Genomic DNA, 27,165 nt, shown 5'->3' with positions numbered 1-27,165 from the left:
GTGCATGACTGATGACATGATCAAATAAAGGCACGCGATCAAATAAAGCCACATACTGAAGTATTAAAAAAAATTTATAATTTTTATTGAAAAACTAGTTTTCATAATTAATAAATATTGATTTATTGCGGATTATCTCGCGCACCCCTAGGGGTGTGCACACAACTTTGGATACCACTGCTCTAGATACTTTTAGCATTAGTAGAGGCATATGATGCAAGAAAACAAGCTTATGCAGCATCAGCCAAAAAAAACAATGCTCCCATTTCACTCCTCCGTTCGTTCCAAATACCTGTCCAGCTCAGCCTTAAATTTATTTAGGCTATCGACTTCCACAACAAGGGATTTTGTTATTTGTTGTTATTTGGTTTTTAGGAACATTAGCAACTAAGGCCATATTGCTCCGGGAATATGCGGTGGTCATTCCCTGACCTTTCCGCAATCTCCGTATTTGGTGGTGATGGGCTCGAACCCCGGTCTAATCAAGAAGCGTCTGCTACGCACTGCTGCTCCTTCCCACCTGGCTACGGAGGCGCCGCCACACAACAAGGTGATGGAAGGCTGTTCCACAACCAACTACCCGCTGGCTAAAGGCAAACTTCCGCATATATATCCTACATCTGTCTTTCCTCAATTTGAATTTATGCCCTCTCAGGTGATTATTCTGAACAAGAGAAAGAATCCCATCAGCACTGAGCATGCTCAAACCATTCAAGGTTTTATACACCTCAATCAGATCACCTCACAGGTGCCTAGTCTCCAGACACTGTAATTTGCAAAACTTAAGCCTTTCTTTCGTAAGATCAACCCTTTGTTCCATTCACTAATCTTGTTGCTCTTCTCTGCACTCGTTCCAACAGCTCTACATCCTTCTTAAAATGAGGCCTCAAGACCTGTATACAGTACTCAACGTGTGGCCTGACCATTGTCTTATACAAGGGGATAATCACCTCCTTATCCCTGCTAGAAAAATTCCTGTATATCATTGACAAGACACTATGGGCTACTCTTGCAGACCATCTATTCCAGTATATTAATAACCAAAAAAAAAAAAAAAAAAAAAAGTTAAAGATTATAATAATATAAAAGTGATGTCTGCTACAAATATACAAATTTTTTTTTTTTTTTTAATTATTAAAATTATGATTTTTTGTGGAACACTTGTTCACATCTCATGGAACACTAGTGTTCCACAGAACACAGTTTGAGAAACGCTGCTATAAACAATGATCAGGGGAATTAACAAATATCATCCAAGTTCAGTGAGAATATTAGTCCAATTCCATCATGAATGCATTTCAAACAGAAAACCAATTTTTATGAGTAAGAGATAGTACCAACGATGAACTGCAGTCAGTTTCCATCTTTTCAAAAGATGGAAAATATGTTGCCTCTATTGTTCTCTCAACTCCACTAATGACTCGGAGGTATTTAACCTCTGTTCTTTGAAATACACTTTTCTCCAATCTAACTTTCCTAACAATTCATAATTTCCCTTATTTTCCTTGGTGATTTTAATGTTTACAACTGTTGGCTTCAGTGTACTAGTTAATAATGACCTTACACAGCTTTTTCATTTACCTGCCAGAATACCAGACAATACAACACACCCAAAATCCTTGACCTTTTTCCAACCAACAACCCTTCAAAGTATACAGTCGACATTGGTGGTCCTCTTTTTAGGTCTTGGTGATAGTCTCTTCTCTAATGGAGCTTCTATCTCTCACGACCATTTTCAGTCTAGTGTTGTTTGGCATTACAGGAATGCAAAAAGGAATACCTCATGCGATTTATATTCCTCTTTCTTGGTTGGATCACTGTTTTAAATCTTCTGTTTGTTCAGATTGGATGAGTGCAATTATTCTTGTAGGGATGAAATTCTTTAATCTACATTTAACCCTAAAATCTTCACTTATTCAAACCATGGCTTTTCAATAAATGTGCTAAAGCTTTTCAAGATAAGAATGTAACATACTACAATTAACTTTTCAAAAAATCTCAGCTTCATTTTCTGCCTATCATACAGTTCGCAACAACTGTAAATCAGCCTAAACTTGATTTTGAACAGGCTAAGAATAGAAAACTAGCTTCTTGTCAAAATGGTAGCTGAGCATACTAGTCTCTTGCCAAAGCTATTGGCTGCAACTTCTGTCCATTTATACTCCCATCTCTGTTAATACCTGATAGATCTATCCATCCTCAGCCAAAGACAAAGCTGACTTAACTAGCACTTAACTGACTTAACTATTTTTTTCTAACTTTTGTATCAACAATCTTCATAAACCACCTGCTGTCATATCAAACATACTACACACGATACTTCCTATGATTTTCAGATAGAAGGATGTTAGAAGAATTCTGAACCATCTTGATGCCAAGAAGGCTTGAGATACTGATGGTATTTCTCCACTTGTGCTCCTGTTCTGTGTTGCCTTTTTTACATTTTCTTATTTTATATATATATATATATATATATATATATTGTTACTGTTGGTTGAGTAACTCTCTTACTATCCTACAGGTATTCAGGATTATAGTTTGTGGAAGGCTTATTGTTGCTAGGTTCTTACGGAGCTCTTTGGCACCATGCCAGTGGTTGACATGATGATCAGGATGGTCATTTGAAATTTTGGTATTGATACAAAAATACCAGTTTTTCGGTACTAATTTAAAAAAATAATTGTTTATGATTTATGCACATAAAGGTTATAAAATCGACAAAAATAAATTATAAATTATTAATATCACAGAATTTGTTATATAGGGATTGTTATACACAATACAACCTGTTCCATATGCCACATATCTTTGACTACCTATCTTAGGTTTGAGTACTTCCGGATCATTTCCTTGTATGTTTTCTGGAGGTTGCTGGTGTTGAGCACCACTTTGCCAATCAGGTAAGTAGCCATTATCTCCTTGTCGATGAGGGTTATGTCTGGTCTGATGTGCAGGATCTCCTTGTCGATGAGGGTTATGTCTGGTCTGATGTGCAGGATCTCCTTGTCTGGGTATTATGGCACAGGCCCAGTATAGCCTGAGTAGAGGTCTCTAGTATGACTTGAGGCTTCTACTTGTAATATGGTATACTTCCTTTGATCAGCTAGTATTTTTGCACCAATTATTATTATTATGGCATATGATGCAAGGAAGCAAGCTTGAGCTTATCAGAAAAAGAAAAAAAAATCCCACTCGCATCATTTGTCCACTGCTTCCACACACCAGATAGAAATTTGTTCCAACAGTAAGTGACCCTACTGGCTGAATGCAAACTTCCTTACACTTATACTGCAATCATCCTTCCACAATTTAAATTCATGCCACCTCATGTGTAGTCTGAGCAAGCAGTAGAATGCCATCAGTGTTAAGCTTGCTCAATCAATTCAAAGTCTTAAAAACCTTGATCAGACTCACAGGTGCCTAGTCTCATTACCTCTCAGTTTACCTGTCTTGGTAAAACCACCTTTTCATTTCCTTCAATCTCATTTCCCTTCTCTGCACTCATTTCAGTGCATGTAGATCCTTCCTAAAATGAGACCCAACCAATGCCTTATAAAACAAGATAATCACATGCTTGTCCCTGCATATCATAAACAGAACTCCATGAGCTGTCCTGGCAGCCTGTCTGCATTGCTTAGAGAACTCCCTATAAGGCTGCACAATTATCCTCAGATCCTTTTCATTTTCCACTACGCTGAGTATAGTACCACACAGTTGGCATGTTAATCTGGGATTACTGCTACTATGGCTTACAATACTGAGATTCCAGGATCCCGAATACCGGTCACTTTATTTAGGATTTGAAATCCCAGTATTGATACAAAAATACCGGTTTTTCGGTACTAATTTAAAAATAATTGTTTATGATTTATTCACATAAAGGTTATAAAATTGACAACAATAAATTATTAATATCACAGAATTTGTTAGATAGGGATTGTTATACACAATACAAATGCAACGGAAACCTGAAAACGTCATGAAAATAAGACAATCTTACAAATATACTTCTCTCATACAAATATAGTAAGTATAGTGCGTGTGGAAGTAAAGCACTTAAGGAATAATGAAAACATCATTACAGAAATATTTCCAATAGTGGGAGTAGGCTTGGTAGGGCAATCAAGGAATGTGGTGAACAATGGTATGGCAGGTGCGGAAGGGTTAAAATTAAAAGCTTTTGAACAATAATTTAATCTCTCTATTACACCGTTACTTGAGGATTAGTGCATTTTGGGAAAGGGTGTCGGTATGGAGCAGATCAAAGGTGTTGGGAACAGGTGATTAGAGGTAAAAGATGAAAGTGTTTCGTTCTGTGGGAAAAATATTCTGCTTTTCCCACCAAAGGAAGAAGAGTGGAGTCAGGTTTAAATCAATCAGATAGGGAGACATACGTAAATAAGTGCAAATTCCAGAGAGGTTTTCACATAACCTTGCGTATAAAAAAAGTAGTACAAGGGGCGATTGTAACTTGCAATCAACTGAATAAATAAATAAATGAGAAGGAAATAAATAAGGTGCTTGCGCCAAAAGAGAGGTTTGTGGTTGTTGTTTGGACGGGTTGCAGACTTGCAATGGTAGTTCGGGGTCCAGTTCTGGGAGTGTCCAGCTATATAGTGAAGAGTTCCACCGGGCATGTTCCTCTGATAGAAGTTAATCCAGAAGTTGAATAACAAGCCAGTCAGAGAGTGCCCTGGCTTCTACTACTGCTGTGGCAATTTCCTTCAGTATTAACAGAGAACTGTTCCCGAAATAAGACTACTGGAAGAGCTATACAGCAGAACACAGAGTTCAACTAAGAAGGGAGAGAGAAATCACCGCACTCCGTGGAAGGAATCTGCACAAAGGAATCCTACCGTGAAAGAGAAGGAAGGTAAATCCTCTGAATCAGGGGAGTATTCAGGGGTGGGCAGAGAGGGCATATGCACCCCTTAACCAAAAATTTGAAATTAAAGAAAATTAACACAGGAGACATTCTAAAAAAAAAAAAACCTCAAAAACGTGGTCGCCATGCCCTTGCTTACGATGATACCTGGATATGCCTCTGTGAGTCTGAACTGTATTGTATTGAAATGGTACTTAAAATGGTAGATTATTTTAGAATAAGGTTAAAATTGAAGAAATTACGAGAAATAAGAAAATGTTTAGTATTGAGTTGGCTTATTGGTTGTAGTTGTAAAGAAAATTGATATTGCTAAATTAAGAGAAATTATATGGAATCATTAGTATTAAGTTAGCAACGCATTAGCATAGGCACACGATGCAAGAAAGCAAGCTTATGCAGAATCGGCCAAAAAACAGCTCCGATTTCACCCCTCCATTTGTTCCAAATATCTATCCAGCTCAGCCTTAAATTTATTTAGGCTATCAACTTCCACAACAAAAGATGGAAGTCTGTTCCATCAATCAACTACCCGCTGACTAAAGACAAACTTCCACACATCTATCCTACTACTGTCTTTCCTCAATTTGAAGTTATGCCCTCTCAGGTGATTATTCTGAGCAACAGGAAGAATCCCATCAGCACTGAGCATGCTCAAACCACTCAAGGCATTACACACCTCAATCAGATCACCTCGCAGGTGCCTAGTCTCCAAAAACTGTAATCTGCAAAACTTAAGCCTTTCTTTGTAAGAGCAACCCTTTGATTCATTCACTAATCTTTTGTTGCCCTTCTCTGTACTCGTTCCAACAGCTCGACATCCTTCTTAAAATGAGGCCTCCAGACCTATATACAGTTACTCAAGGTGTGGTCTGATAATTGCCTTATACAAGGGGATAATCACCTCCTTTATCCCTGCTAGAAAAATTCCTGTATATCATTGACAAGACACCATGAGCTACTCTTGCAGACCGTCTGCACTGCTCAGAAAACTTCATATCCTTTCTGCCTGCACAATTACCCCCAGGTCCTTTTCATTCTCTACATTGTCAGTGTAGTACCACAGAGTTGATACGTTACTCTGGGGTTACTGCTTCCCATATGTAGTACTTTACATTTGTCAATGTTAAACTTCATTTGCCACCTCTCAGCCCATCTGCTTAACTTTTCTAGATCCTGTTTCAGCAGCATGCTGTCATTAACAACTCTGCCAACCTTCATATCATCTGCAAACTTGGACATTAAGCCTGATATACCATCTTCAATATCATTTATAGATGCACAAAACAACAGTGGACCCAACCCTGAGGGATTCCACTAATAACATTAGTCCATGAAGAGCAGTGTCCATTGATTACCACTCTCTGTCTTCTCCCACTCAACCATCCCTTTATCCATAGCAGCAATTTGCCTCCAATGCCACACTACTCCAATTTATGCAGCAGTCTTCCATGTGCAACAGTATCAAAAGCCTTTCTAAGATCCAAATATATGATATCAAAGTTATTCCCTGCATCCAGTATCCAATCAAATTGGTCAGACAAGACTTCCCCTTAGCAAACCCATGCTGTGTCCGAGCTATAACTGAAGTCTTGTCTAGATGATCCTGCAGTGCTTCTTTAACCAGTGCCTCCATTAATTTCCCTGGAACAGATGTTAAACTAACTGGTCTATAATTACTTGTGTCACCCTTTGATCCTCCTTTGTGAATTGGGGTCACATTTGCACATCTCCAGTCCATGGGTAACTCCCCCGATTCCAAGGAAGCTCTCATAATTATGGCTAAGGGTTCATGCATTAAAAACGTGTAGGTTCTTAATGCACGATAGTTGCTGCTGATAATAAGACCACGAGTATTGCTTCCACTTGTTGCTTCTCTAACATGCTGCTGCAGCAAACAGTCATGCATTAAATCTACAAAAGTCTTGCTAGTGTGATTAACCAACCACAAGTTCCAGTCAATATCTGGAAAGTTAAAGTTACTCATTATAAAACATTCTGATTTTCTCGCCCACTCTTTTTTTTTTTTTTTTTTTTGTATAGTTGTTTGTTATGCTCATCACCATCATTAGGCCTATAACATACTGCTAGTTTCATTTTGGTTTTACAGTGCTTATGTCACACCATACTGACTCAACATTGCACTGGCCACTAATGTCGACTGGATACACTGCCTTAGATTTAATCTGCTCCATAACTAAGAGCATGGATCCCACCCCTCCTATCCTGTCTGTTCACACTGTACTCCCCATTTTCAAATTCTGCATCCCTTATATCTCAGTGACATTGTGTCTCTGATATTCCCACAATGTCTGCATTTGATGACTTAATCAGTACTTCAAATTCATCAAATTTATTTATTCTGCTCCTAGCATTGGTGTACATGCATCTGTTCTTACTCTTAGAAGTGGAAGAGCAGTGTCCATTGATTACCACTCTCTGTCTTCTTCTCCCACTCAACCATCCCTTTATCCGTAGCAGCAATTTGCCTCCAATGTGTCTGCTTGTTTCATGATGACCCACAGAAGGGCTTCAAATCCACGACACCTTGCTTTCCAGACTGGGGCACATTCCAGTAGACACACTGCAAGAATCATTTTCACCGCTACCTGTGGCTCTAGTTAAACTATTAGTCTGTGTATCTCCCAAGCTAGCAGTTTCCTGACCCACCTAACACTGCCCCGATAGAATCAGCAAATATTCTTGCACATATCTATTTAAGTGTATCCCATTCCTGTAGTAGGAGTCTATCCTGTTAACAAGCATAGACCATGCTGAGAAATATTGTATCCCATGAGCCTTGTACAATCTCTCCAGGGCCAAACTGATTGACAAGGCTCTTATCATATACTCCTCCTGTCGTGTCTGGACAGAATTGCACTTTAAAATTTAACTTAACTCACAAAATTTCTCAACATTTCTGTGTACTTGTTAAGTAAGTCCTCAGATCGCCTACTCTTGACGTCTTTAGTGGCAACGTGTACAACAATATCACATTTTGTGCCCTTAAAAGATATATGCGCTACACCATCATCAACTTTTGCTCCAGGCAGACATAATCTGGTCCTATTCCACCTATCCTTTTTGCACAATATATTTCCTGTTTCCCTGACAATAGAGTCGCTGACAACAACTAGCTCCTGCAGAACCAGTACATTCTGCCTTGGGGTTTGCCACTGTGTTGCCTGTTGCACAACTAAGGGCTTTGGCAGTGAGTTGGGCTGATGGGCCTGCCACTTTAATTGCTTCAAGGGCATCCACCCTGTTCTTCAAGCTCTCACAACTGTCCATCAGAACACTGAGCTCATGCCTAATTTTCTTGTACTGTTTGCACCGAACATACAAAGACATCCCTCCTTGGCTCCATCATGTCTCATTCCAGTTAGGTCTACCTGCAAACGTTGCACAAGTAGTACATTTCATTAGGCCATGATTTGTAGGAGAACTGCCCCCAAGCCGCCACAGAATTCCCACTACTTGGAGCTCACTACCATTCCACTGGTGTTTCTCCTTCTGCTTGAAAATTTGCTCATATACTATCAGTACCTAAAAAAGGTTAACAAATCTCTCCCTCCCAGTTATTGCCAATTGCATTTATCTTTACTCTTTCCAAAGTAATGGAGAAATCTATTAACCATTTGTTAAAACTATCTTGATACCTATCTGATTAATGATTGCCAATATGGATTCCATCAGTGTTGATCCATTGGTTATATACTGGCTTACGTTAGTCATCTTTGGACAAAGTGAATTGAAAAGTCTAGTGAAACTGAAAATGTTACTCTTGACATTACTATAGATTTTTATCATGTTTGGCATAGTGGTCTTCTAAACAAGCTCTCATCTTATGGCCTGCTGACTATTTTTTGCAATTGGGTATTCAGTTTTCGGAAGATGAAAACTCCAAATGAATGGAAAGTAAGTTATATTTCATCCATATATAAAAAAGGAATTAAGCTGGATCCAGGAAACTATAGTATCTTAAGTGTTAATTGCACTATGTCCAGACTATACTCTAAAGTGCTTCAGTTAAAATTATGAGGAGGTAAAGGATAAGATGAGTGAAGAACAAAGTGGATATAGGTCAGGTCTCTCTTGTGTGGACAATCTGTTTGTTCTACAACAGCTGGTGGAGAAAAGAAAAGCAAAGAATAAAGATACTTTCTTTGCCTTCATCAATTTAGAAAAGGCTTAACTCCATTCCAAGAAAGGAATTATGGAAAGCTCTTCAAAATATGTCAGTTGATCCAGAGTTTGTGGAACCGATTAGGGAATTGTACGATAACAACATGGCATATATTAAAGTTAGGAATACTTTATCTAACCCAATATATTCAACAAAGGGACTGAGACAAGGATGTAGCCTATTGCCTTTATTGTTTAATGTTTTCTTGGAAAACATTTCTTTTCCATTCTTTACAAGAATGGAAAAGAAGCTGTTATGGAATGGGAGTACCAATTAATGACAGATATCTTTGGAGTCTAAATTTTGCCAATGATCAGGTTATCATTGCACAAGAAGCTTATGATTTAGAATACATGTTGAGAAAATTGCATCTTACACATGGGGCCTCAATATCAAATTTACAAAGACAGAATACCTAAGCACAGTGGAACATCCCGATGAATTGAAAGTTACACAGTTTATACATTTAAAATCTGTTGACTTTTTCAAATATCTTGGATGTAGATTAACTAAAGTTTATACACAGTTTATACATTTAAAATCTGTTGACTTTTTCAAATATCTTGGATGTAGATTAACTAAAGAAGGATTGGGGAAAGAGGAAGTTTATACAAAAATTCATCAAAGTAGGAAGATCCTTAGTGTCCTAAACTCTATATGGTGGGACAATATCTCCCGTAGAACTAAAAAACATATTGGACAGTTGTTAATGAAATCAGTACTTTGCTATGGATGTGAGGTGTGGACACTGAAAGAGGGTGACAACAAGAAGCTTAGAGTCCTATAAATGGACTACACATGTCGGAGTGCTAGGGTTTCTAGGCTAGAGAGGATAACAAATGAGGAAATAAGAAGACATATGCATGCAGATGAAGATATTATAGAACGAATAGAAAATAGGAGGTTGAGATGGTTTGGACATCTGCTGCACATAAATGAAATGAGATGGCCTAAAATTATATATGAGTGGCTACCACAATGGAAGAGAAGGTGAGGAAACCCTAGAAAAACATGGAAGGAAGGTGCACTATCAGCCATGAGAAAAAGAAATTTGAAAACTGAAGATGCCCATGTCCGGCAAGACTTTGGAAAATGGGAATGACAAGGCAGCAATCTGCCGTATTAAGTCAAACATAGATAGTATTCAGTTTTCTCTCTGAACACGCAATGCAGACACTGTTAGACAGTGCTCTGGCCTCTAAATTCTCCACTAATGCTAGTGTTCCACAAGGTTCAATTCTTTGTCCTGCCTTTTCTTCTTGTATATTAGTCACCTTCTTTCGCTGACTGGAAATCACATTCTGCTGATACATATCCTGGTTTCTATTATAACAATAATTCAAACTTAAAATTGTTTATTAGAATATTGATAATTGGGACAATGGCAATTGTAATATTGGTAATTATATTTGTAATTATTCAAATTTGTAACCTTTTCTATTTTTTGTTCCCCCAACAGCATGGTCTAATGATAGGTATCGGTAAGATACCTGAAACATCACCCTAATGTATAGTAGTTTAGGCGAATAGTTTAATAAACTATATTAATAATTTCATATGGTATAAGAGTGGTATTAAATATAGTAATAATTTTAATGGAAAACAACTACGTAATATCTTTCCCTAACTATAATAGAACCAATAATTATCTTTTCACGAAACTTTGTTTGGTATGCTTATTTAACAAATGAAAATTTGGTTTTTATTTACTGAAGGAGTAATAACATTCAATAAATGTGTAAATTACTAAAAGGAACTGAATTTTATCTGTCAATGAGCTTGTTTTACTGCCACATCCATGGCCTTCCCTTGAAGACTTCAGTAGCATATTGCTGGGAATTAAAATGAAGGTTTTTACTGCCATAACTGGTTCACCTTCTGAACATGTTATGACCAAGTTTCACAGCAAATTTTTGCAACCCACTGCACTTATTAGTAATGGCAAAGTGATGTGCCAAATTTTTACTGTTGGCACAAGAGGAAACTTTAAACTTCTGTTCTTCTGTGTAGGATAACATCTCCTTGGGCTGTTAAAAAATTTCCAAGCAGCACATGACTTTTCAATTTCAAATCAGTGCTCTTTTATATGCAGTCAGCTGTGCTTTCCCACGACCGATACTGTACTCTCATGGGAATATACAGTCAGTCAGTTAGCTCTCTATTTTTCTCCCCTAATGAATACATCTCTTTTTGTAAATATATGCTTACAATGTCTGATATCAATTAAAAATGCTGATTTTTCAGAAAATTTACTACTTTACCAATAGAAAAAAAATAATTCAATAAAATGAAAGATCCATGCATATACTTCTATTAATAAATACAATTAATTTACAATACTTACAAATGGCACTCCAAAATCCTGAGCTGGCCTGACTTTGAATGTATAACGTAAAGTTTCTGGCTCTATTATTTCAAAATACAAATCTTCTTTAACATTTTTTGTAGCTTCAGATCCTATAAAAATGTGTGCTCAATTTAAAAACTAAAAAAAAAAAACTTAAATTAATGAATACCAAATGTATGGTACTTTATGGTGTTTCACTATTCACTTTCAGTACAAAAAAATCTTTCTATCTATGACTAGAAGGAAAGTAATTCAAATTAATTACACACAATAATTTATTTTTGGTATCCTGAAATACAGGAGATATATTTTTTTAAAGTGCAACAAAATACTGCAATATAGACAAGTGCTAATTTTTGGTGGAACGTTTAGCAAAACACTTGGACAATGCTTGCATACTAGTGCTCCATCGAATACTGGTTTAATAACACTGCTGTAAGTAACGGACAGAGTAAAGGAAACAGTAACTGGAAATCAATTGGTATGATGTGCTACATATGAGCTAGGAAGGCCCTCATGGCACAGAATCCATAAGACTCAAACTGTTTTATAGTGATCTCTCACAGTGTATCCAGAAGAAAAGCTTCCAATTCAGGCAGGCTGGATGGTGGTGAAAACCAAAATCACAGGCACTGCTCCAGAAACTTTTTAATTGATATCATTTGATTGAAAGGGCCATGACAAGCGAGTAACTTCACCCTTATATCAGTGCATTCACAAAAAAAAGGATGATGGTGTCTGCTACTGCTCTGTGTTCCATAGCCTAAGCTTCCAACAACAACCACTGGACGTGCAATCAGGCATTGATAAGTGTTATTGGCAGTTCGTATACAATAACCCAATCAATAGTATTCAGCTTTTTGTGGCTTCCTTCTAACAATTTTCATGGAAACAATGTCCACAGCCCAGATTAACTTCCACACACACACTTGATCTTCATTTCTTTTGTTGTGTTTTGAAATCCAGATCAATGGTTGCATTCGCATTGTTGAGTGTGTACTGTCAGGTACCGTTACATTTCAATGAAGATGTCTTCCCATCTTTTGTCCATGCCAACATCATCTTCAAGAAAGTTTCTGGTGATACCCTAGCGAGTTTTGCTGTCTTTGTCACACATGCTCCTGCCAACTAGGCTCCCAACATTGAGGTCTTCACACACACATACAGTTACTCACTTGTGACACTAAATTTGCAGTAATGACTCCTCTTATATCCATGAGTAGAGGATCAGGGAGTAAACAGTGTATTTACTCACTTGCTAATGATCCTCTGGTCGTGGTCCCACACAACACTATTTGCAAACAAAGTAAACTTCCATTTCTCCTTTATTTTTGGTTTTCATATTTTCCTTATTTTGACTTTCAAAATTAATAGATTTGAGGGTGAAGAAAGCATCCTATCTATCACATTGCATCAGATAAAGACACTTAATAGAATTTTCCTTTAGAAACACTAAATTTCTACTAACTATCTCTATCCCATATAGTGAAGCATAATTTAAATAAGACAAATAGATTGCTTTCTTCATTGTCTGATATTCAAATGGCCTGGAAATCGGAAATAAGGAAAATAAGAAAGACAAAAGGAATGAAAATTTATGATAGTATAGAAATATTAACAGAAATTTAGTACTTTTAGGTTAAAATACTACAGAAATGCTAAATTTCTATTGAATATTTCCATCCTTCACAGAAAAGTGTGCTTTAATTGTGATCGTCTTGTCTGCATTACACTGGAAGAAACATTTTTTCTTTATGTTTAATTAATCATGTTTAATGCATTTTTTAGGTATGTACAGTTCTTTCCCTACTATACTTTAGGATGCACTGTAATTCAGCACTTCATAGTGTTTCACTCAAAACTGAAACTTTTTAAAACAAACTGAAAACTTTTTAATTCAAATACCCAGCTTCCCATTAATACAGTACTGTACCAATCAGCACAGAAATGGCCATCTAGGAAATATAAGAAAATCTACATATCCTGATAAATATCCATCTTTAAATAATCTGGCTAATTGATAGGTGTTTTTACTGAAAATGAGGCATTTGTCCATGTTGTTGTTATTTTTTTTTTAGGAGCATTAGTAACTAAGGCCATATTGCTCCGGGGATATGCGGTGGTCATTCCCTGACCTTTCCGCATCCTCCATATTTGGTGGTCACGAGCTCGAACCCCGGTCTAATCAAGAAGTGTGTGCTACGCACTGCTACTCCTGCCCACCTGGCTACAGAGGCGCCCGTTGTTGTTGTCCATGTTAACTGCATACACTGATCATAACTGCCCAGACCATCATATCACTTCTATCATATGATTTCAGATACCCCATTCTCTCTCTCTCTCTCTCTCAAGACACTGAGATCAAACTAACACTAGATGAACACTAGATCAAAGAACCCTGTTCTTTGACATAATTTACAAATTCATGGCATCAGCAAACAGGCACTTCTCTATGATGAGGTAAGAGGGATAAAAATCACAGGTCATCTTGCATACATGCATGCCTCTCTTTCGCCTACAGAATAGTGTTGGCAAGAAACATTCCATTCTGAGGTGCTAGCAAACTTGGAAGAAAGTTGATATATTGTCATCTCCCTACATATTCTGGCAGTTAGGGACAGATATCCATCATCAGTTGGCATGAATCATGGTTAACTCTTTACCACTTTTGTGATACTTTGCCTTTTTTCTAAATGAACCACAAAAAAAGATATCAAATATGGGTGGACTGTTCATTATATCTACTTGTGGCTTGCTTCATACTGCTGTTCATTCTTCACTGCAGTGAATTAGCATTAGTAGTGCAAAAGATGCAAGAAAACAAGCTTATACAGTGTCACTCCAAAAAAAAAAAAAAAACATTTCTCATTTCACCTATTCATTCTCATCAATACTTTTGTCTAGTTCTTCCTTGAATTCGTTTAAGCTATCAACTTCCACAACAACGGGTGGAAGTTTGTTCCAGTAATCAACAACCTGCTGGCTAAAGGCAAACTTCTGCACATCTATTCTGTAACCATCCTTGCTCATTTTGAATCTGTGCCCCCCAATGTGTGCAGTCTGAGCAAGAGGAAGAATCCCACCAGCACTGAGCTTACTCAATCCATTCAAAGCCTTAAACACCTAAATTAGATCATTAGTCTCCAGATGCTGCAAATTTTGCAGCACTGAAGCCTTTCATGGTAAGAGCATCCCTTTGTTCTCCCTCACTAAACTCATTGCCCTTCTCTATACTTGTTCTGGCAGCTCTACATCCTTCCTAAAAGGAGGCCTCCAAACCTGTACTCAAGATGTAACCTGACCATTGCCTTATACAATGGGATAATCACCTCTTATCCCTGCTAGCAAAATTCCTGTATGGGGGCATCCCCAGTATCTGAGTCTGCGCAGTTACGAGACTGACAATTAATATATAAAAAAATACAAAACAAAGAATTTAATAGTATCTATGTACTTAGTTTTGACTTATGTTGCAGTACCCCCCACTACACACTAAACTGTTTCTGGCCCACTCTTCCTGAGAGAGCATCCAGTTAACTTGACTCCCTCTACATACAGTCAGTTTCTTATTTACTGTTACTTGTAGTAGACACATCTGATATTTTCGATAATTTTTGTGTTAAATGAATTCTTAGTTTTCTTAGTTCTATTAACCATGCATTCAAAGCGAAGTGCTGATGGAAAAAAATCACAAAAAAAAAGAAAAGAAAAAAGACAACATGAAAGTTATGGTTTAGATGTTAAATTAGAGAAGTTATACATTGTAAAAGAAGTGGAGAACGAGTAATCGATATCGCGTGTTCAGATCCTGGAAACAACAATTCACACCATCTTATATAATGAAGGAGATACCGAAAGCAGAGCAAAGAATATGATTCAGCATTCTGAGGTTAAATTGACAAGAAAAACGAGTGATGTACTATTAGAGATTATGGACAGATAACTAGACACCTGGATAAAGACCTGACGTATATATGAGAATAATTTGGAAATTTGGTCCCCGTTTTAAGTGGAATTTTCTAAAATCAATTATGCTTGGATAATGAGGACCCGGTGCATATCATTGACAAAACCCCATGAGCTGTCCTGGCAGCCTGTCTGCACTGCTCAGAGAACTTCATATCCAACTGCATAATTAGCTGCCAGGTGGACTAATAACATTCTTATAATGGACACATTCATTCAGAGTTGTGGACTAATAACATTAGTTAACGAAAAGCAGTGCCCATTGATTACCAATCTCTGTTTTCTTACACTCAACCATCCTTTTATCCATAGGAGCAATTTGCCCTTAATGCCATTCTGCTCCAATTTGTACAGCCGTATCACGTGTCATAAGCTTTCCTGAAATACAAGTAAATGATATCAAAATTATTTTTTGCATCCTGTTCCTTTGTGAACACATATTATCCAATAAAATTAGTCATACAAGATTTCCCCTTAACAAACTCATGCTGTGTCTGAAGTAAAATTGCAGCCTTGTCTAGATGATTCTGCATTACTTCTTTTATCTGTGACTTCATTATTTTCCCTGAAATAGAAGTTAAACAGGTCTGTAATTACTCATGTAAACCTTGGATCCCCCTTTGTGAATTGGGGATAAATTTGCACATTTCCAGTCTGCAGAGACCTCCCCTGAATCCAAGAATGCTCTCATAATTATGACTAAGGGTTTGCTTACTTCCTTCACTGCCTCCCTTAATATACTTGGATAGATCCCATCCACCCTAGATGTCTTTCTTATGTTTAATTTCAACAATTTCTCTTCCACTTTCCTCTCAGTTATTACAAAATCCTCATTCAGTTTGTCAGCAACCTGAGCAGGATCATCAACAGTTGAACAATCGATATCAAGTGGACCAATTTTATTTGTCAACCCTTCCAGTGTTTACATAAGTGAAGAAGTCTTTGCTTTTCCTTTGCATCCTTCACCAAAGATGTCTTATAGTCTGCCTTTGCTTGCCTAACCTCCTTTGTGACTTGATTACAGACTAGTTTATATCTACCATAGGTATATTGTGTTGTTTTTCCTGATAATTTATATGCATCCCATGCATTTTTCTTTCTGCCATGAGTCTTATCAGTTCATTTAACATTCATTTATGCCTATACCTTGAAGAGTATTTCTTAGTTGGTAAGAAATGCCTAGTAGCTTTCATTATTAATTCCTTGAATGCATCCCATTTAGAATTTTTTGATGGTAACATCATCAGTTGGTCCCACTGTACAGAATTCAAAAACTGTCTGTGGCTACTGTAGTCACCTTTAAGAAAGCAAAAACCATTCTCTTTACCCTTGATAGTAATAACATCTTTAAGTAAATCTCAAATCAATACACTGTGATCACTGCCATCTCATAGTTCTTTCATCTACAGATTCTTAATGCATGAATAATTATTGTTGATAATCAGATCAAGAGTATCACTCCCTCTGGTTGCTTCTCTAACATGCTGCTGTAGAAAACAGTCATTCAAGAAATCCACAAGTCTTCATAGTTTGTAAGTGACCAACTCACAAGTTTCAATATCTGGAAAGTTAAAATCCTCCATTATAAGGCATTCTGATTTACTGACCCACTCTATTTCTCTGCAGTTGTTCATTGCACTCATTGGAATCATTACACCTATAATACACTCCTCCTCTCAATTTTGCTTTCCCAGTGCTTATGTCCCACCAAACTGACTCAACATTGCACTGGCCACCCATGTCAACTAGATGCAGTGCCTTAGATTTTATGTTTTTCTTAATGCAGCCCATGTATTTACTGACTTCATGATGACTCCCAGCATTCCTTGAAATCCCCAGAATCTTGCTTTCAAAATTGCTGCTTGTTCCAATAGAAACGGTTCAAGAATCACTTTCACCTCTATCTGTAGCTATTGTTAATCTATGAAATTGTTAATCCCCCAAAGCTAACAGTCAGTGCTTTTGTGCCACTGGACCACGAAACATTATTCGGACATGCCTGGGATTTGAACATAATCATATCTGTAATGCACAGTCAGACTTCTTTATTTAAAACGACCTATATTTGCATGAATATACGGTGTATATGTACTCATTATATGCAAATGAGCACACATACAACAATGTGGATGTGTGCTTATTTGTACCAGTTATTTGATCTATATGCATGATTTTAGTTCTGGTACAAAAAAAAAAAAAAAAAAAAGTTTCATAATTTTTCAATTTCAGCTCAATTTACAAAGAATAAATGTGCAAACAAACTATCTAATAACGTATGGTTGTTTTGGGGATTTTCTTGGTGCATTAACCTCTTCTAATCATATTGAAACAGGTCCTTTGATATAAGGGGCTGTCTGTGATCCTGAGTAATGTATGTGGACAGGTATATACATTGTGAGATCCAGCCTGTACACTGTCACAAAATAATATGCAACTGATCGTTAACTATTGTGCTGGTTTACCTGCTGCAATAAAACAGCAAGCAATGAAGCTGAAAACTCCTCTGCTCACAGTGGCTATACATTTTCTGCTTAGTACAGTCCCAATTGAAGATATTCTTAGGGGTGGTCAGTTAAAATCTCATTAGAGTAGAGGAATTCTGAAATGTGTGAAAGTTGCAGACCCACTATGCAAATATGTTTAACAGTGCACTAATAATGTAATGATTTTGTATGGTGCTTGACACCCCATGCATTACAACTTTTACATGCTTAAAAACTGGCTTGCGGTGCTAATGAGCTACCTAAAACTATATTATAGTGTGACTGCTTAGTAAAGGACTTATACTGTACAACAGTTGTGCACAAGGAGACAACACATTGAAATTTTTTAGGCATTCTGTTGTAGTCAGTCACAGAAGCATTTACACATTCATATACAGAATCCAAACCAAAAGAAAACAAAATATTCTTGTTCTACTTATTTGTAACACATCTATTTGAACAATTCCAAGTAGGCCATGCCTCCAAAGCTCTTTTCTAAGTGGTCAAGCCATAACCTTCATATTTTTGCTGTAATTTGTTTTTTGGGACTTGCACAACTTGTATGTGATTTCTGCAGATAATATGGAGTATCAAACATTCCACATTACTATTCCTGTGAGTAAAATGCAAAGGTGCTCAAGGTAAATAAATAGTTAAAAAAAGCAATATGACTATGAGAGATTATGAAAAAGAATAAAAGAAATTATTAAAGCTGTTAGAGAATACACACTCATTGGTTGCATTTTAAAAGTTCCTTGTGAACATTGCTTTGGTCATGATGCCCCAGTTCATATCAGTATTGTCAGGATAACTGTGATGAACCAATGTGAAAGAGGTAGGGTCCCCCTCACTCTGATTTCCAAATCCAGATCATCAAAATGAGTGAAAAATGGATAGGATAAGGGTGGATTGGTGCATTAGCAACTAAGGCTATAATGCACCAAGACCAGTAGGATAAGGGCATAGAGACAGAAAAAGAAAACTAAAAGTGAATCAAATGAAAAAGAATATGGAATTTACAGAGAACATAACATGAATACCGCAGAGAACTAAATAAACAAAACAGTTTCATTAAAATATATAAAAAAATTTGTTACCAGTCCTTGCAGAATAAAACATAAGCAACAGTTCACATATGAACCTTTCAATGGGATCCTTGGCCCAAAATTAATTGAGCTTCAATAAAATTATGGTGTGTCTTATATCCCCATGCAACTATTACTGTTTCTTTTTCTGACCTGACTATTCTGGGTTTCCATAGGCAATTACTGGTTCCAGTTAGTAATTTAAAAATTAACACTCATAGAATGCCTCCTACTACTGCTACTACTCAAATGGAGAGGTGGGGGGGGGGGGGTAATGTTTAATTGTACAAAGTGATCCAAGTCTTTTAACCTCATTTTTCTTTGAAGTGGTATGTTTAGACATTGTGAATGGAAAGTGGGGGCAGCAATTGATTCTTTTTTGTTTCAGATGGCTGACAATGCCTGTTATGAGCTCATAAAACTTGTGGCTCATTTATGAGTTTTGTAGTCTCATTAGTGTCCACAGACTAGGAAATGCATGAAACATCTGCAATGAAAAGAATACTCTTCTGCATGATTTAACAAAGACGCTTAAAATGATATCGGGCCAATTCTGGATAAAAAAAAAAAAAATGGACTGGCCATCAATTGACAGGGAAAAAAAAAAAAAAAAAAATTGCAGCCACAGGTAGCTTCAGCACTCAGAAAAGTCACTACAGAATTTGGTATTCAAAACACCACAATGATAACACACATTGTAAGTGTGACAAACAGCATGTCATCTTTAGTTGAAATTTTTTTGTTCATCAACAAGCTAAGTGATGGTGACATGAAAAACAGTAGTGCTGTGCAAAGTTACTGAGGTTTTCATGACTTAACAAGTACAGGGCAATGTTAGGAAAAAGTCATAAGTTAGGACTGAATTTGAAAGTGCGCAATTCTACCCATACACAATAGGAGGGAATAAATGCTGAGGGCCTTGTCAATCAATTCGGCCATATAGAGAATGTGCAAGGCTTGTGGGATTGTTCCATGCTTGAACAGGAGAAACTGTTTTACATGGGTGGTATACAACTAAATAGAAGAGATGCAAGAATATTTGCTGATGCTATTGAAGAAGTGATAGGTGGGTCGGAAAACTGCTAGCTTGGGGGGTACACAGTCTAATAGATCAACAACAGCCGCAGTCAGAGGTGAAGGTGATTCTTGCACTGCTTCTATTGGAAAATGCAGTAGCCTGGAAAGCAAGGTGTTCGGGATTCAGGCCCTGCTCTGGGTCATCATGGAACAAGTGAATATATGGTCAGTGTAAGGGTAACTGAGAGTAAGAACATGTACATGTATACTTGCATGTACACTAATGCCAGGAGCATTGTAAATTAACTTTATAAATTTGAATTACTAATTAAGTCATCAAATGCAGATATTGTAGGGATAGCAGAGACATGATGTCACTCAGACATTAGTGATGCTGAATTTGAATATGGGGAGTACAATGTATACAGGAAGGATAGACAGGGCAGGAGGGGTGGAGTAATGCTCTTAGTTAAGAAGCATATTAAATCTATTTCAGTGCATCCAGTTAACATGGTTCCTTGCATGTTACCAACTGTACAATTTCAGAGTTCATTTGATGGAAAATTTTGAAAAATAACTAGTTGACTTTTGTTCATAAGTAAAATTTTGCCTTTGTTATCTACTTTATTAAGAATTAATGTTAGCACTTCAAGCAACTCAGCAAGTTTCTGGCAAAAGACAAACTGGCTCTATCCTATCTAACAAGGAAATCACAACAAACCAAAGTCAGAGAATCAAAATCAAATATTAAAGTGATAGCACATCAATACATTCTAAAATTAAAGGAGTTTTGTTTGTTTATTAAAGAAGAAACAAAATAAGTTTTTGTTTCTCATTTAAATAAATTAGGCATTAAAAGTGGAAAACAATGCGGACTGAATATATTAAGGTTAAATATCTATATAATATCGGTTAATGTGGGAGGCATCTGCTTTCTGTATCTCATATTGTGCTCTTCCTTCACAATGAGTTGCCATGGTATTGCACTACCTCGAATAAGTAACACTTCCAGACGGCACCGTTTCAAAGCTATTGGCCTATCATTGGTATTCAGGTACCCTGGTAGGTGGGCAGGTACCCTGGCCACAGAGTTCCTGCCCACCAGAGTACCTTGTGCCCATACATTTTCCTATGCAAGCCACTGGTTTGCCATTCATACCCTATATCCATTTTACAATCCTCTGTGTGGAGGAGGCTAACAGACCACTCTTTAGCTTATTTTTTAAAATGTATCTCAATATTTACCCCAGGGGCTCACATCTGGTAGTATGGGCTTTGCACACCCAGGGTCCTGTGCTGGATATCATCATTCTTCTCTTTCTTGGTGATTTCCTTCTACTTTTCTCTCTCTCTCTCAGGGTAACTCGGGAATTTTTTTTTTTTTTTTTTTTTTGCTGGTGCAGCATAAGCCTCAGGCTTCATTGCACCATATAGCTAATAATAATAATATTCTACTGATATATGGAGCTGTGCAATTATGCTTATGGCAAATACGTGCAAAAAAAAAACAAAAAAAAAAAAAAACAAGAAGAAAAAAAAAAAAGGGCCTCTTTAGCTTGGCATGAAAGCAGCTTAAGAAAGATTGCATCATATAATTTATGACCATTTAATTGTTTATCTGTTTTTATTCATCATTATTTAAATTTAACAAGTCCAAAAATTAGTAATTTTGCAGTTAGGCATCCTAAATTACTTCTTTGCAGTACTTGAGAAAGCAGTCTTCCATATTTTGATATGTAATTGTTGCAACATAAAGCTACCCTGTTTAAAAATCATGAAAAATGAATGATCGTTAAATATTACAATAATTTTACTTGGATTTAATGCACGCAAATAAATATTTGATAAACTATTACGTTTGCCTGTCTTTTCTTTGTTTAATGCAATTTATTATTCATTTATTTGGCACAGTGCACTGTTTCTGAAACACAATTTATAAATAACATCAAAATGTTTAGTTAAAATAGCTTTCCAGGAGCTTGAAATACCGAAAACAGTTTACTAATTTGTTGGAGCACACTATAATTGGGAACTTAATTTAGTTGCAATAATTTGAAATTCAATGAACATGACAAAATAAACAAAGAGATGTATAAAAAAAGAGATGACAGAGATCTACAGCAGCTTCATTACATTACATTATATTTTTCAGTTAATTATAATATAATATAATAGCACACGGATTCCATTAATTTTTAACAGGGGTAATTTATGAATCATCTATTTTATATCTGATTTTTAAGCAATATTATATATTTATCCCCTCCCACTCCCAGTGCAGGATTTAGAAAATCTGGCACCTTGATGCAAATATGTTTGGGGACCCTTGGAACAACAGTAATTTCATTGTTGGCATTAGCAGAGGCATATGATGTAAGAAATCAAGCTTATACTGCATAAGCCAAAAAAAAAAAAAAAAAATCCCATTTCACACATCCATTTGCTCTAAAAGTGTCCAGTTGGTCCTTGAATTTATTTCATGATAACAAATGGAAATTTATTCCATCAATCAACTACCTGCTGGCTAAAGGCAAATTTCTGCACATCTGTTCTACAACTGTCTTTCCTCAATTTGAATTTGTGTCCCCTCAGGTTTGTAACTCAACAAGAGGAAGAATCCCATCAGCATTCAGCCTCCTCAACCCATTCAAGGCCTTATGCACCTCAGATAACCTCGTAGGAGCCTACTCCAGACGCTACAATTTGCAGAACTTAAGCCTTTCTTGGTAAGAGGACCCCTTTGTTCCCTTCACCAGTCTTGTTGCCCTTCTCTGTACTCGTTCCCCCAACTCTACATTTTTCCTCAAATGAGGCCTCCAGACCTGTGTACAGTACTCAAAGCACAGCCTAACCAATGCCTTATACAAAGGGACAATCACCTCCTTATCCCTACTAGCAAAATTCCAGTATATTATTTACAAAACCCCATGACCTGCTCTGGAGCCTGTCTGCACTGATCAGAAACCTCCATATCTGACTGCACAATTATCCCCAAGTCTTTTTCATTTTCTACCACTGAGTCTAATATTGCTCAGTTGGTATGTTTCTCTGGGGGTTACTTAGCATTAGCAAAGATACATGATGCAAAAAAGCAAGCTTATATAGCATCAGCCAAAAAAAAAAAAAAAAAAACCCCTTATTTCACCCATCCACTTGTTCCAAATATTTGTCAAGTTCTGCTTTGAATCTATTTAAACTATCAACTTCTACAACAACAGATGGAAGTTTGTTCCAGCAATCAACGACCCACTGACTAAAGGCAAACTTCCACACATCTATCCTACAACCGTCTTTCCTCAATTTGAATTTATGCCCTCTCAGGTGATTATTCTGAGCAAGAGGAAGAATCCCATCAGCATTGAGCATGCTAAAAGCCTTTATACACCTGAATCAGATCACCTCACAGATGCCTAGTCTCCAGACACTGTAATTTGCAAAACTTAAGCCTTTCTTCGTAAGAGCAACCCTTTGTTCCATTCACTAATCTTGTTGCCTTCTCTGTATTCATTCCAACAGCTCTACATCCTTCTTCAAATGAGGACCCCAGACCTGTATACAGTACTCAAGGTGTGGCCTGACCATTGCCTTATACAAGGGGATAATCACCTCCTTATCCCCACTAGAAAAATTCCTGTATATCATTGACTAGACACCATGAGCTACTTTTGCAGACCGTCTGCACTGCTCAGAAAACTTCATATCTGCCTGCACCATTACCCACAGGTCCTTTTCATTCTCTACCACTGTCAGTGTAGTACTACACAGTTGATACATTATTCTGGGGTTACTGCTTCCCATGTGTAGTACTTCACATTTTTCAATGTTAAACTTCATTTGCCACCTCTCAGCCCATCTGCTCAACTTTTCTAGATCCTGTTGCAGCAGTGTACTATCATTAGTGTTATTAACAACCCTGCCAACCTTCATATTGTCTGCAAACCTGGACATTAACTCTGATATACCATCATCAATATCATTTATAAATACAGAAAACAACAATGGACCCAACACTGAACCCTGAGGGACTCCACTAATAACATTAGTCCACGAAGAGTAGCATCCATTGATTACCACTTTGTCTTCTCCCACTGAACCATCCCTTCATCCATAACAGCAATTTGCCTCCAATGCCACACTGCTCCAATTTGTGCAGCAGTCTTCCATTTGCAACAGTATCAAAAGCTTTTCTAAGATACAAATATATGATAACAAAGTTATTCTTTGCATCCAGTTCCTTTGTGACCACATCATAGTATTTAATCAAATTAATCAGACAAGACTTCCCGTTAACAAACCCGTGCTATGTCCGAGCTATAACTGAAGATCCTGTAATGTTCTCCATTAATTTAACAGAAGTTAAACTAACAGGTCTGTAATTACATGTGTCTCCCTTTGATCCTCCTTTGTGAATTGGGGTCACATTTGCACATCTCCAGTCCATGGGTACCACCCCTGAGTTCAGGGAAGCTCTCATAATTATGGCTAAGGGTTTGCTTACTTCCTTTGCCACCTCCTTTAATATACTGGATAGATTCCATCCACCCCAGGTGCCTTTCTTGTATTTATCTTCAACAATTTCTCCTCCACTTTACTCTCAGTTATTACAAGATTATCTAGGTTACTGCCAGTTGAATACACCTCTGGCATTTCCCTCCCTGAATAACTTCCTTATGTGTGAATGTCGATGCAAAATATTCATTTAGTTTGTTAGCTACCTGAGCAGGATCATCAACAGTTGAACCATTGATATCAAGTGGACCAATCTGATTCATCCCCTTCCATCTAGTTTACATAAGTAAAGAACTCTTTGCTGTTTTTCTTTGCATCCTTTGCCAAAGATTTCTCGTAATCTGCCTTTGCCTGCCTAACCTCCTTTGTAACTTGGTTAGAGACCAGCTTATATCTATCATAGGCTTCTGTGTTATATGTTAATTTATATGTATCCCATGCATTTTTCTTCTCTGTCACATGTCTAATTAATTCATCTGACATCCATTTAGGCCTACATCTTGAACAATATTTTTTTGTTGGTATGGAAAGCCTAGTAGCTTCCAAGATTAATTCTTTGAATGCTTCCCATTTTGAATTTGCTGTTGGTAACATCAACTGGTTCCACCGTATAGAAATTAAATACTGTCTCGGACCACTGTAGTCACCTTTATGAAAGCAAAAACCCTTCCCTTTACCCTAAATCCCACTTCAGCACACTGTGATCACTGCCACCTAGTGGTTCATTTTTTTTTTTTTTTTTTTTTTTTTTTGGTTTGGTAGTTGTTGGCGCATCGGCTTCTGTGGCCATAGTGCACCTCCCAAGGTTTTTGCAGTACTTTGATCCAAGCCCGAGGCGGGAATCGAACCCGCGACCTTTGGGTTGCCCGGCAGGCACTTTACCCACCTGGCTAGCCCGGTCGGCAGTGGTTCATTTATCTGCAGATTCTTGATGTATGAAGAATCACTACTGATAATCAGATCAAGAGCATTACTCCCTCTAGTTGCCTCCCGAACATGCTGATGTAGAAAACAATCATCCAATAAATCCACAAAAGCCTTGCTAGTGTGTGAGTGACCAACCCAGAAATTCCAGTCAATATCTGGGAAATGAAAATCCCCCATTATAAGACACTCTAATTTACTGGCCCACTCTATTTCTCTGCACAATTGCTCATTATACTCATCAGATTCATTAGGCCCATAACACACACCTACTCTCATTTTTCCTTTCCCAGTGCTTATATGTCACACCAAACAGACTCAACACTGCATTGTCCACCAACATCAATTGGATGCACTTCCTTAGATTTTGTTTGTTAACTAACCTTAACCTTTCTGTACACACTGTACTCCCCAAATTCCAGTGCTGCACTGCTTATGTCTGTTTGACACCATGTCTGTGATATCCAAACAATAATCTGCCTTTGATGACTTCTACCAATATGCAGTACTTTGCATTTGTCAATGTTAAACTTCAGTTGCCAGTTCTCAGCCCACTTTTCCCGGGGGCTCACATCTGATGAGTATGGGTTTGGCACACCCAGGGTCCTGAGCTGGATATCATCATTCTTCTCTTTTTCTTTTCCTGGTGCAGCATAAGCCTCAGGCTTCCTTGCACCATATGAGTATTAATAATAATAATAATATTCTGTTGCAGTAGCATACTGTCATTAACAACCCTGCGAACTTTTGTATCATCTGCAAACTTGGACATTAAGCCTGATATATCTTCATCAATATCACTGATAAATATACAATGTTCCATGATTTCATGCTATATTGCGGGTTCTGGAGTAACTGCACTTGATAAATCCAGCTTTGATTCCATTCCTCCCCCACATATCTCGTTGTTTAAGAATCAAAAATGCACAAGTAGTGGTTACAGTTAAAACGCATTTTTGAGAATATTCGAATATGCTCAATCGTACAAACAATACTAATGTATCCAAGTACGGAAGCACACTTTCTCAAGGACCGTAAGAAAAAAAAGAAGGGGTGAGGGCAATAGATCCATTACCTGATAAGCTGGAAAATACCAGGATTACAAACAAAATTTCAATTGTAAAAATTCTAGACAACGTCCTAAGAAGCAATAAAATTTCACGTGACCTCGTGACCTGTTTCCCACCGAGCAACATCACCACGTTGATAACACATTTGTAATTTCGATGCTCAGGCGTTATCTCAATGCACAGATCACAATCTGTGTACCAAAGTAGATATTATCCACCTTGGAATAACCATTAAGCTTTGCACACATACAGGTAACACAAACGTGAAGGCAACAATATTCATCTATTTCTCTGATAGAGGTCTCTCGCGTTAGTGAACATACAACGTGCACGTGGCATATATTTCATTTCTTCCAATTGATAGTAAGTGGAGCCAACTACACCAAATCTGATGAAACGAGTAATACAGTCGTTGGATCAGAATTGGATGGAATTGGCTGCACTTATTATCAATAGAATTGATAAGCGTAGTCAATTCCATAGATAACAATAGAATTGATAATAAATGCCAGGGAGCCAGGCTCAGGGGTATTCTAATTTACACTGAACAATATAAATCTTATTAATATAAATTATTTTAAATAAAATTGTCTTAATAAAAATCTGGATTTAAATTGAACAATCTGATTTAGATAATGTGATTTTACACCAGTAGAGAAGTTTTCCTACGTTGGGAACCCTCGGGAAAAGTGCACT

At 37.2% G+C, this 27,165-nt stretch overlaps 1 protein-coding gene across 1 annotated transcript in view; it reads right to left on the bottom strand.

The window, feature by feature from the left end:
- The window catches only part of LOC150078307 (protease-associated domain-containing protein 1), a 47,792-nt gene extending 21,028 nt beyond the window's left edge, over window positions 1–26,764 (bottom strand). Inside the window, exons 1-2 of the mRNA XM_090384812.1 lie at window positions 26,475–26,764; window positions 11,413–11,525 (exon numbers count right to left, since the gene is read on the bottom strand). Coding sequence (XP_090240938.1) covers window positions 11,413–11,525; window positions 26,475–26,595 — 234 coding nt within the window. The 5' untranslated portion in view covers window positions 26,596–26,764. The remainder of the gene's footprint in view (window positions 1–11,412; window positions 11,526–26,474) is intronic.
- Window positions 26,765–27,165: the final 401 nt, after the last annotated feature.

Source organism: Mastigoproctus giganteus, chromosome 11 (genome assembly GCF_048544385.1).
Source record: "Mastigoproctus giganteus isolate SK-2022 chromosome 11, ASM4854438v1, whole genome shotgun sequence".
In the NCBI taxonomy this organism is placed as follows: domain Eukaryota; kingdom Metazoa; phylum Arthropoda; class Arachnida; order Uropygi; family Thelyphonidae; genus Mastigoproctus; species Mastigoproctus giganteus.
This window is presented reverse-complemented; position numbering and strand designations above follow the sequence as displayed.